Here is a 12,368-nt window from a genome sequence, read left to right on the forward strand (position 1 = left end):
AAAAAATGACAAGTGCTGGAGAGGATGTGGAGAAAGAGGCACACTTATCCACTGTTGGTGGGAATGTCAAATGGTGCACCCACTGTGGAAGGCAGTTTGGCGATTCCTCAAAAAGCTGAATATAGAATTGCCATATGACCCAGCAATACCATTCCTAGGTATCTACTCAAAGGACTTAAGGGCAAAGACACAAATGGACATTTGCACACCAGTGTTTATAGCAGCATTATTTACAATTGCAAAGAGATGGAAACAGCCAAAATGTCCATCAACAGACGAGTGGCTAAACAAACTGTGGTATATACATACGATGGAATATTATGCCGCTTTAAGAGAGAATAAACTTATGAAGCATGTAATAACATGGATGGACCTAGAGAACATTATGCTGAGTGAGACTAGCCAAAAACTAAAGGACAAATACTGTATGGTCCCACTGATGTGAACCGACATTCGAGAATAAACTTGGAATATGTCATTGGTAACAGAGACCATCAGGAGTTAGAAATAGGGTAAGATAATGGGTAATTGGAGCTGAAGGGATACAGACTGCAACAGGACTGGATGCAAAAACTCAAAAATGGACAGCACAATACTACCTAATTGTAATGTAATTATGTTAAAACACTGAATGAAGCTGCATCTGAGCTATAGTTTATTTTATTTTTTTATTTTTATTTTTTCTATTATCATTTTATTTCTTTTTCTGTTGTCTTGCTATTTCTTTTTCTAAATCGATGTAAATGTACTAAGAAATGATGATCATACATCTATGTGATGATATTAAGAATTACTGATTGTATATGTAGAATGGAATGATTTCTAAATGTTTTGTTAGTTAATTTTTTTAATTAATAAAAAAAAAAGAGCAGTGTTTCCAAAAGGACAAATATTTTATGATCTCACTGATATGAAATAATTATAATATATAAACTCATACACATAAAATATAGAATTTAGGTTACCAGGCTATAGTATGAGGCTAAAGAAAGGGAAGCAGTAGCTTAATATGTGCAGAATATCTAATGAGGGTGAACTTAAAAACGTTTGGAAATCGACAGAGGTGATGGTAGCATGTTTTAGTGAGAATAACTAACAGTGCTGGTGAGTGAATGTGGTGGACAGCGGAAGGTTAGAATCACGCATATCAGCAGAAGGAAAGGTGGAGGTTAAAACATGGGAATGCATAAGACGGGGAATGTTGTGGTAGAAAATGTCCATGAGTAACTGTACAAATTAAAAATAAAAAGTTCTTTCATGAACTACAGCGGACAGACAACACTGTTATAACGAGTTAATAATAGAGGGGTATATGGGAAAAACGTTATTTTCTGGAGTAATGAAACTGTTCTAAATTTAATCATGGGGCTATATGCACAACCATGTGATGATACTGTGAACCAATCATGCTGTGTGAATGTCAATAAAATTGCATTTAAAAAAATCAGCAGTCGTTCTATAAACTAGTAAAGAGCAATCTGAGGAGGAAATCAAGAAAAAAAATCCATTTACAATAGCAACTAAAAGAAATATCCAGGAATAAATTCAATCAAGGCTATAAAGGACTTTTACACAGAAAACTATAAAACATTGCTAAAAGAAAGCAAAGAAGACCTAAATGAATGGAGAGACATTCTGTGTTCGTGGATTAGAAGACTAAATACAGTTAAGATGTCAATTCTACCAAAACTGAGTTGCAGATTTAACCCCATCCCTATAAAAATTCCAACAGCCTACTTCGCAGAAATGGCAAAGCCAATCATCAAATTTATTTGGAAGGGTAAGTGGTCCCAAAAAGCAAATATTTTGAGAAAGAAGGATAAAGTTGGAGGGCTCATGCTTCTATTTTCTAAAAAAACTTTTTATTGACAAATCTTTACACACATACATTCCATACATGGTGTACAATCAATGGCTCACAATATCATCACATGATCATCTGCATCACTCGAGAAAAAGAAATAAAAAGAAAAATCTCATACATACCATACCCCTTTACCCCTCCCTCTCATTGACTGCTAGTATTTCCATCTACCCAATTTCATGCTTCTATTTTAAAGCACATTACAAAGCTACAGTGATCACCAACAGCATGGTATTGGCATAAATATAGATATATTAATCAATGGAATTGAACTGAGAGTTCAGAAATTGACCCTCACATCTATGGTTATTTTGACAAGCCTGTAAAATCCACTCAGTTGGGACAGAACAGTCTCTTCAACAAATGGTGCTGGGAGAACTGGATACCCATATCCAAAAAATGAAAGAGAACCCCTATCTCACACCCTCTACAAAAACTAACTCAAAATGGATTAAAGATCTCAATATAAGAGGGACCATAAAACTCCTAGAGAAAAGGTAGGGAAGCATCTTCAAGATCTTGTGTTAGGAGGTAGTTTCTTAGACTATACACCCAACGCAGAAGCAACAAAAGAAAAAATAAATACATGGACCTCCTCAAAAGTAAATGCTTTTGTGCGTCATTCAAGGACTTCACCAAGAAAATGAGACGGCAGCCTAGTCAATGGGAGAAAATATTTGGAAATCACGTATCCGTTACGGGTTTAATATCAAGAATATATAAAGAAATCCTACAACCCAGCAATAAAAAGACAAACAACTCGATTAAAAACTGGGCAAAAGGCTTGAATAGACAATTTTCCAAAAAGTAAATACAAATGACTAATAAACACATGAAAAGATGCTCAACATTACCAGCTATTTAGGGAAATGCAAATCAAAACCACAATGAGATATCATTTCACACCTAACAGAATGACCACTACAAAAAAAAGAAAACCGCAAGTGTTAGAGAGGACGTGGAGAAATAGGAACATTAATTCACTGCTTGTGGGAATGTAGGACAAATATTGTACGGTCTCACTAATTATAATGAGCAAATCTTGGAGTTAAAATTTGACATTGTATAAGTTATCAGGAGACAGAATGAGGGCAGAGAATAGGGAGCTGATGCTTAATTTGTACAGAACTTTTAATAAGATTAATTGTAAATGTTTAGAAATAGACAGTGGTGATGGTAGCATATTACTGCAAGTGTAATTAACAGCATTGAATTATATGTGGGATTATGGTTAAAAGGGGAAATTTAAGATTGTGTATGTCACTAGAAGGAAAGCTAGACGATAAACATGAGATTGTATAAATGGTGAACCCTGTGGTGGACCATGACTGTGGTTAACTGTATAAATATAAGAATGTACTTCCATGAGCTAGAACAAATGTAGGAAACTATTGCAAGGTATTAGTAACAGGGTGATATATGAGAAAAAAATACAACCAATGCAAACAATGGACTATGGTTAGCAGTAACACTGTAATATTCTTTCATCAAATGTAACAAGGGTACTACACCAATGTCAATAATAGAGAAGTTTAAGGGGTATGGGATTTTTCTTTTGGGATCAATAAGAATGTTCTCAAACTGACTGTGGTGATGAATATACAACTTTGATTATACCAAGAACCAATGATGTGCATTTAGATGTTTTAAAAAAAACAATGTGGACCTAAACACCCAGAAGCATCCCTTTTGTAAGATTTGTAACAAAAATTAATATAAATGGAGTTCATAGTTATAATGGAGTTATGGACCCAAGAGCCCTACCAGTGCTAGCACAATTGCAGAATTCATATGGCATCAAAGATGTCCTGTAAGAGCTTCGGCGCCTAATGATGCCTAAAGAAAATACAAAACTCCCTCAGCTGTCTAAAGGACGATGTTACAGCAACTAATCAAAAAGAAAACCCATAGACCCTGCCTCCACCCCGACTCGATTCAAGAAGTCTTCATTTTTCATACTAGTAAATTTTCTAGATATGTCTTGTGGACTTCAAAGTACTGGAAAGGAAGCTACATTCAAAGGCATTTTATCTTAAGATACTGTAAATGATTCTAATTTTTTGTCCATTTGAAATATGTAAGTTGTGTGATAACAAATCATAGAGTCTAATATAATCAATGTCCACATAGTTGAACTTCTGGGATCAAGAAAGTATACTTAGGGCGGTGCAATGGTGGCTCAAGGGCAGAAATCTCACCAGCCAAGCCAGAGACCTGAGTTTGATTCCCGGTGCCTGTCTATGTAAAAAGTAAATAAATAAAGTGTATTTAAACTGGTTCCCATCATAACCGATGAGGCACTCCTAACTCAAATGTGAAAAAACACATCAGACAATCACCTTGCTGCTGCGTACATGGCCTGGGGTTTCTGCCTTCTCCCCGTCCCCTTCCCCTTGCTTTCTTTCTTCCTTCTCTCCCTGCAACAGCCTTCCAGTTGGGGTGGCTTATTAGAACAGATGTGAAGGTTTCAGGCTGCAGTCTGTGAAACTACTACTGGGTATGTGTGTGTGCTTCATCTGTACCTCCCAGTATTTTTTTTTTTAACTTTTTTTTAATTGTATAGTATAACATATATACAAAACAAAGAAACAAAAAAGCAATAATTTTCAAAGCACTCTTCAACAAGTAGTTACAGGACAGATTCCAGAGTTTGTCATGGGCTACCATATGATTCTCTCACATTTTCCCTTGTAGCTGTTCCAGAAAATAGGACCAGAGGCTAGAGGACTTGAATATTTTTTATCATCACAATCGACTTTTTTTCCTTCTTTTTTTTTTGTGAAAAATAACATATATACAAAAAAGCTAGAAATTTCAAAGCACAGCACCACAATTAGATATAGAACATATTTCAGAGTTTGACATGGGTTTCAATTCCACAATTTTAGGTTTTTACTTCTAGCTGCTCTAAGATACTAGAGACTAAAAGAGATACCAATTTAATGATTCAGCAATCATATTCATCTGTTAAATCCTATCTTCTCTTTATTCCACCATCACTTTTGATCTTTCCATCCCTCTCTTTAGGGGTGTTTGGGCTGTGGAATTCTAAATTGCACCCCCCAGTTTCTTTAAGTCTGAAATACTGCTCCCTTCCAAGCCACTGATCCTTGCCCACTCTCCACTACCACCCTTGGCCAAAGAACAGACTGTCACCCTGAAACCGGCCTTTGGTGAGGAGTTCTTTCAGGTTTTCTTTACCCTTACTGCTCCCTCAACCCACCCCTTAGTGAGGGGTACTACTTTTTCCTCCTTGCTCCTGAAGTCCCTTCCTGCATCATCATCACCCAACACTTTCCATGATACTTCCCTGCTTCGATGAGAAGCCATCAGGTAAGGCTGTCATCTCTGACATCCCTCATTTACTTTTAGAAACACATTTCTTTACTCTCTACCAGTCTGGGAAATGAAAATTGGGTCCTCAGTCCTGCCACCCTATGTTTTCATCATCAACTAATGCATTTTTGGCAAGGTTGATATGGTGAAAAGAACAGTCACCAAGGTTACTGAGACATGTCAGCTCTCAAAGTCCTTGATGTTTAAACTTGGAAAAGGCCACAGGAAGACACTTGTAAACACACATAACCCCTCTGTATGAATTGTTTTCTTTTCTTGTAATTGCTTTTGCTTTTAAAAATCAAAGAAGATTTAAATGTACAAGCAAACAGAAACCTGCAATATGACACCATATCATGTGCAATAGAAGGGCAAGTTTTTAAAAAACAGGAAATTACAAGTGTTGGTGAGGATATAGAGAAACAGGAACACTTGCTCATTGCTGGTGGCAATGTAAAGTGGTGCAGACATTGTGGAAGAGAGTTTGGCAGTTCGTCATCAAGTAAAGTATAGAATACCATATCACCCAGTAATCCCACTTCCAGGTATATACCCCAAAGAATTGAAAGCAGGAACTCAACAAGATGTTTGTACACCGATGTTCATAGTGGCATTATTCACAATTGTCAAGAGATGGAAGCAACCCAAGTGTCCACAATAGATGAATGGATAAACAAAATGTGGTCTATACATATAATGGACTATTATTCAGTTGTAAAAAGGATGGTGTTCTAATATGTGACAACACGGATGAACCTTGAAGACATCATGTGGAATGAAGTCAGACAAAAGGACAAATACTGTATGATTTCACTGATAGGAAACAATTACAATAAGCAAATTTATAGATTCAAAAACTAGAATACAGTATACCAGGGGCAGGGGAGGAGGGTGGGAATGGGGAGTTAAAGCTTAAACAGTACAGAATTTCTGTTTTGGGTGACAGAGAAGAGTTGGTAATGGATTGTGGTGATGGCAGCATATGATTGTGGATGCAATTAACTCTAATGAACTATATATTAGAATACAGTTAAAGGGAAAATTTTAGGTTGCATATATGTTACTAGAACACATTTTTTAAAAACCATAAGACAGTACAACACAGTGAATCCTAATGTAAATTATAGACTACAGTTAATAGTATAATTATAATAATACTGTTTTATCAAGTTTACCACAGGTACCACACTTATACAAAATGTTAATAATAAGGAAGACCGTGGGGGAGAGGACAGGGGGTGTTATGTGGGAACTCTGTACTTTCAGCATGATTTTTTCTGTAAACTTACAATCTTTCTAAAGAAAATTTTTTAAAAAAACAGCTTAAAATTTACTAACCCAATTTTTCCCTATAAGAAAAACTGGACAAAATTATAATTTTTCTAAAGACTATTAAAATGTTTTTGTTTTAAGATCCACGTTGTATTTAAAAGGTGAAAATGCATCAAGAGGCTGATGGAAAGTTCCCTGTAAAGATAAGTTTCTTTTTGGTTCCAGCATGCTGTTCAAAGTAAACCTGAACTAAAGTCCTAGAAGACAGAGGGTTGAAACAGACTGTAAGTTCACTGAGGGCAGGGACCTTGCCTCAGATTTGAGCACAGGGCCATATTCATAGGAAGTACTAAAAAAAGAACCATCCTTTTTTTTCTTTTGGTACGCTGTATGGCACAGTCACATTTCATTATTTTTCCATGTGAGTATCCTATTATTGCAGCACCATTTGTTGAATTTTTTTCTGTTTGCTTGGTTTTTTGGGGGAAGTGCCTGGGCGGGGAATCGAACCTGGGTGTCTTGCATGGCAGGCTAGAATTCTGCCACTGAACTACTCTGGCAATCCCCCCCCCAATCCATTTTATTTTATATTTTAAAAAGTTCTAGAGGAAAACTGATGCCTCAAGCAAATCCCAGCATATTTTAAAAGCCCTCTAGCAAATGAAAACATCTTTAAGGGAGCTTACTGCTTTAACAAGGGCTGAACTAGCCTTCTCTCAGCAGTTACCAAGCACAAAAGGGCTGTTTTAGATTCTCCTTTTATCTACTATTTTCCATATTCTTTGCTTCCCATTAAATGGAAAGAAAAAATTATAAATGATGTACAGATTCAAAATGACAAGGAGAAATTAAAACCAAAGAGGAGAAAAAAGATCCAAGAAAAATCTTTACCTCTGAATGACAGATCTCTGCTGACCCAATGGTATGGTTTGCTCCAGCCAATGAGCTAAGAAGGCTAAAGCCTTGGTTCCTATCTGAAAAGAAGAAATAGTCACTGATATTATTTCATTTACATTTTAAACTGTTATAAAATGACTGATGATGAGATAATAGATATTTCCTTATTATCTAAGTTCCAACTATTAAAGTTTGTTACTACCATTTAATTACCACCATATACTCTCAATATGAATTTTTAAAAATCACAGAATATTAGCATAGGTCAAATATAATGGCAGATACATGGGACGTGATTTTCAGGGATGTAAGTCTCCATGGCAACATGGGACATGACTCCCAAGGCTGAGTCTAGCCCTGGCACCACAGGATTGAGAATGCCTTCTTGACCAAAAGGAGGAAAAAAAAATGAAACAAAATAAAGTTTCAGCGATACCCCTTTTCAACATGAAGAAGTTAGAGTGAACATTGCCCAAATATCCCTGATGACTAAGAGAATGATCAAATGAGAGGGAGGAGTTGTAACAGGATTGGATAGATGATTATCTGTACTGAATCATCATATGGATATTTGTTTTTAATTTCTAGTGTATTAGAACAGGCAGAAGGAAATTTCTGAAATTTTTCTGTAACCAAAACTATACCTTGAAATTTTCTCTATAATTACTTGTTAAATAGAATTCTGAAATTTATCATTTTTCTGTATATATGCTGTATTTCACAACAAAAAGTTTTTTAAAAAAATAAAAAATATAATGGCAACAAAACAAAAAAATGACTCGTAAATAGTGATTCTGTGTGTGAAGACTGAAAAAAAGCACAGATGTTTTAATAGTCATTATGTACTAATATTCCAATGTTTTAAACCATCAACGCATTATCATCAGGTGAGACAGAGCCTGCATACATTTTGAAATAAAGCATTGTTTGATACATTGATCAATCACTATAAATGGCCCATTTTGCAGTTAAGGCTCCTAATACTCTAGATGTCTGTGTTTACAATAAAGGACAAATCTGCAGTAGAACTTCTAGAACTGATAAAAGTATAAATACCATCCCTGTTCTAGAGGATCACAAGGGGCATATATTAAAACTACACCAATGACCCTACCTCAAACTCACTGAATCAGAATCTCTAGGACAGAGAGGCCAAGGAATTTGAACTGATAGCAAGTACTCCAGGAGCCTTGGGATCGGGGAGGTTTGAAAAACACAGCTTTAGATTTGAACACAAAGCCCACAATCCAACACTTGAACAGCACAGAAACTAAACGACTTCTCTCTGAAAAAGACAACTTCCTCTCACCTTGCCTCTTCTCTCTTCACCTCCTCCCTGAACCCATTCTTCTCTCTAGTTCTCTAAACCACTTACAGGCTTCCTGCATCTTTTCCCCTGCCAGGTAAATCCTGTTGTCACAGTCACATGGAGGTGATCAAGAAAAAAGCAAAGTCTGCAGTTTCCCCTTCCTTCATTTCACTTGGGGAGATTTGCCTTTTAAACAAGATGAAGCTCCAACCTTAGAATACTGGGTTTTAGACTGCAGCTTTTTTTTTTTTTTTTTTAACCTTTTGGCAAATGCTTTTATTTTCTTACTAATTAGGTGAGAATTGAAAAGAAAGTAGGTTAATTTGGATACTATGAGAGACATGTAATTTACAAGTACAAGATTAACGCCTTTATAAAAGAAGAAATTTACAGAAAACACAAATCAGCAAGATCAGTAATCCCATTTCAATATCACTTTTTTTTTCCAAGCTCTAAAACCTTATTCATTTATTCAACTTCTATCAGGCATTTACAACTCATTCAGTCATTCCACAAACACTAAGCACATTAAATTCTTTCATTTACTCAATAAACTTCATAAGTACCAACAATGTCTCACTGTTCCAGGAGCTGAAGATTCACTCCGAGGACAGTCCACACCCACTATCAGGAACTTACTTCCAGAAGAGGAAAGATGGAAATAACTAAACAAAGAAACAAGGTAACTTTGAAAGGTGGAATAAAACACTACTGGGTCAGGGACTACTCTAGATGGGAGGGGGTACTGTCTGATGGGCTCTGCATGAAGAAAGCGCACCTGCCATGGGAGACTTAGCAGCCTCCAGGCCCCTGGCACCAGGTGTGATGACGAGCCAGGCTGACATGCCTAGCAGGAAAGCAGGGATTTGCCAGTGGGCAAGGAGGAATCTGCTCTTATAGGCTTTACGAGCTTGTCCAAGACAGTGGTTCTCTCCCCATACTGCACATTAGAATCACCTGGGGAGCTTTTTTTAAAATTTTTTTTATTAATCAAAAAAAAAGAAAAGAAATTAACACAACATTTAGAAATCATTCCATGCTACACATGCACTCAGTAATTCTTAGTATCATCACATAGATGTATGATCATCATTTCTTAGTACATTTGCATTGATTTAGGAAAAGAACTAGCAAAACAGCAGAAAAAGATATAGAATGTTAATACAGAGAAGAGAATTAAAATAATAATACTAATAAAAATATATATATATAAAAAAGGAAAAAGAAAAAAACCAAAAACAAAAGATACAAACAAACAAACAAACAAACGAAAAACTATATTTCAGGTGCAGCTTCATTCAGTGTTCCAACATAGTTACATTACACTTAGGTATTATTGTGCTGTCCATTTTTGAGTTTTTGTATCTAGTCCTGTTGCACAGTCTGTATCCCTTCAGCTCCAATTACCCATTATCTTACCCTGTTTCTAACTCCTGCTGGTCTCTGTTACCAATGATATATTCCAAGCTGATTCTCGAATGTCAGTTCACATCAGTGGGACCATACAGTATTTGTCCTTTAGTTTTTGGCTAGACTCACTCAGAATAATGTTCTCTAGGTCCATCCATGTTATTACATGCTTCATAAGTTTAGTCTGTCTTAAAGCTGCATAATATTCCATCGTAGGTTTACGCCACAGTTTGTTTAGCCACTTGTCTGTTGATGGACATTTTGGCTGTTTCCATCTCTTTGCAATTGTAGATAATGCTGCTATAAACACTGGTGTGCAAATGTCCGTCTGTGTCTTTGCCCTTAAGTCCTTTGCGTAGATACCTAGCAGTGGTATTGCTGGGTCGTAATCCATTCTGCCATTCTATGTGTTTTGATTGGGAAATTCAGTCCATTAACTTTTAGTATTATTACTGTTTGGATAATATTTTCCTCTACCCTTTTGGCTTTTGTATTATATATATCATATCTGATTTTCCTTCTTTCTACACTTTACTCCATACCTCTCTCTTCTGTCTTTTCGTATCTGACTCTAGTGCTCCCTTTAGTATTTCTTGCAGAGCTGGTCTCTTGGTCACAAATTCTCTCAGTGACTTTTTGTCTATAAATGTTTTAATTTCTCCTTCATTTTTGAAGGACAATTTTGCTGGATATAGGAGTCTTGGTTGGCAGTTTTTCTCTTTTAGTAATTTAAATATATCATCCCACTGTCTTCTAGCTTCCATGGTTTCTGCTGAGAAATCTACACATAGTCTTATTGGGTTTCCCTTGTATGTGACAGATTGTTTTTCTCTTGCTGCTTTCAAGATCCTCTCTTTCTCTTTGACCTCTGACATTCTAACTAGTAAGTGTCTTGGAGAATGCCTATTTGGGTCTATTCTCTTTGGGGTGCGCTGCACTTCTTGGATCTGCAAATTTAGGTCTCTCATAAGAGTTGGGAAATTTTCAGTGATAATTTCTTCCATTAGTTTTTCTCCTCCTTTTCCCTTCTCTTCTCCTTCTGGGACACCCACAACACGTATATTTGTGCGCTTCATATTGTCATTCAGTTCCCTGATCCCCTGCTCAAGTTTTTCCATTCTTTTCCCTATAGTTTCTGTTTCTTTTTGGAATTCAGATGTTCCATCCTCCAGTTCACTAATTGTAGCTTCTGTCTCTTTAGATCTACCATTGTAGGTATCCATTGTTTTTTCCATTTTTTCTTCTTTGTCCTTCACTCCCATAAGTTCTGTGATTTGCTTTTTCAGATTTTCTATTTCTTCTTTTTGTTCAGCCCATGTCTTCTTCATGTCCTCCCTCAATTTATTGATTTGGTTTTTGAAGAGTTTTTCCATTTCTGTTCGTATATTCAGCATTAGTTGTCTCAGCTCCTGTATCTCATTTGAACTATTGGTTTGTTCCTTTGACTGGGCCATATCTTCAATTTTCCGAGCGTCATCCATTATTTTCTGCTGGTGTCTGGGCATTTGATCAGATTTCCCTGGGTGTGGGACCCGGCTGGTTGAAAGGTTTTTCTGTGAAATCTCTGGGCTTTGTTTTTCTTTTTCTGCCCAGTAGGTGGCGCTCGTGGCGCTCATCTGTCTGCGGGTCCCACCAGTAAAAGATGCTGTGGCTCCTTTAACTTGCCAATCCGAATCTCGCAGTCGGCCCGGGAAACCGCGTGTGTGGGGGGGGTGGTCGCCGGCCACCGCGGCTTGGGGGAGTGCCGGTCCAAATTGCCCAGCTGGCCCGAGACGCCAAGCGTGGCGGGAGGGCCCTGCTATCCAACGTTCCCAGTCAGACCGGGGAGCCACGTGCGTGGAGGGGACCCCAGTCGCCAGTCGCCCCAGCCGGGAAAAAGCACGCCCCTTGGGTATCTCACCGCAGCGGATTCTCCCTGCCCGTTCAGCCGTTCCAGAATGGGGTACGCTGTCTTTTTGGTCTCTGTCGTGGCTCCGGGAGCTGTTTCTTATTGTTTCTGTTTCTTTAGTTGTTGTTCTGGAGGAGGAACTAAGACCCGCACGTCTTACTAAGCCGCCATCTTCTCCGGAAGACAGACTGCAGCTTTTTGTGCCCAACCTCTCATCATGGAGACAGGAGCCTAGACCACCCACTGCAACAGTATCAGCCCACAACCTGTGTTTTTAGGGCCTCAAAGGCAGCACTAAAGAACCTGCTGCTGCCCTACTGCCCTTTTCACTCCCAACGTCCACACTGACAGCATGGCCAAAGGTGCACAAGAAATCCTGGAATCCCCTTTCA

General features: G+C 37.6%; 1 protein-coding gene across 1 annotated transcript in view; it reads right to left on the reverse strand.

Annotated features, from left to right (window-relative positions):
* The window catches only part of AAGAB (alpha and gamma adaptin binding protein), a 146,953-nt gene that overhangs the window by 31,160 nt on the left and 103,425 nt on the right, over positions 1-12,368 (reverse strand). Inside the window, exon 6 of the mRNA XM_077128289.1 lies at positions 7,364-7,446. Within this exon, the coding sequence (XP_076984404.1) occupies positions 7,364-7,446 (83 nt within the window). The remainder of the gene's footprint in view (positions 1-7,363; positions 7,447-12,368) is intronic.

This window comes from Tamandua tetradactyla, chromosome 14 (assembly GCF_023851605.1).
Source record: "Tamandua tetradactyla isolate mTamTet1 chromosome 14, mTamTet1.pri, whole genome shotgun sequence".
Taxonomy (NCBI): domain Eukaryota; kingdom Metazoa; phylum Chordata; class Mammalia; order Pilosa; family Myrmecophagidae; genus Tamandua; species Tamandua tetradactyla.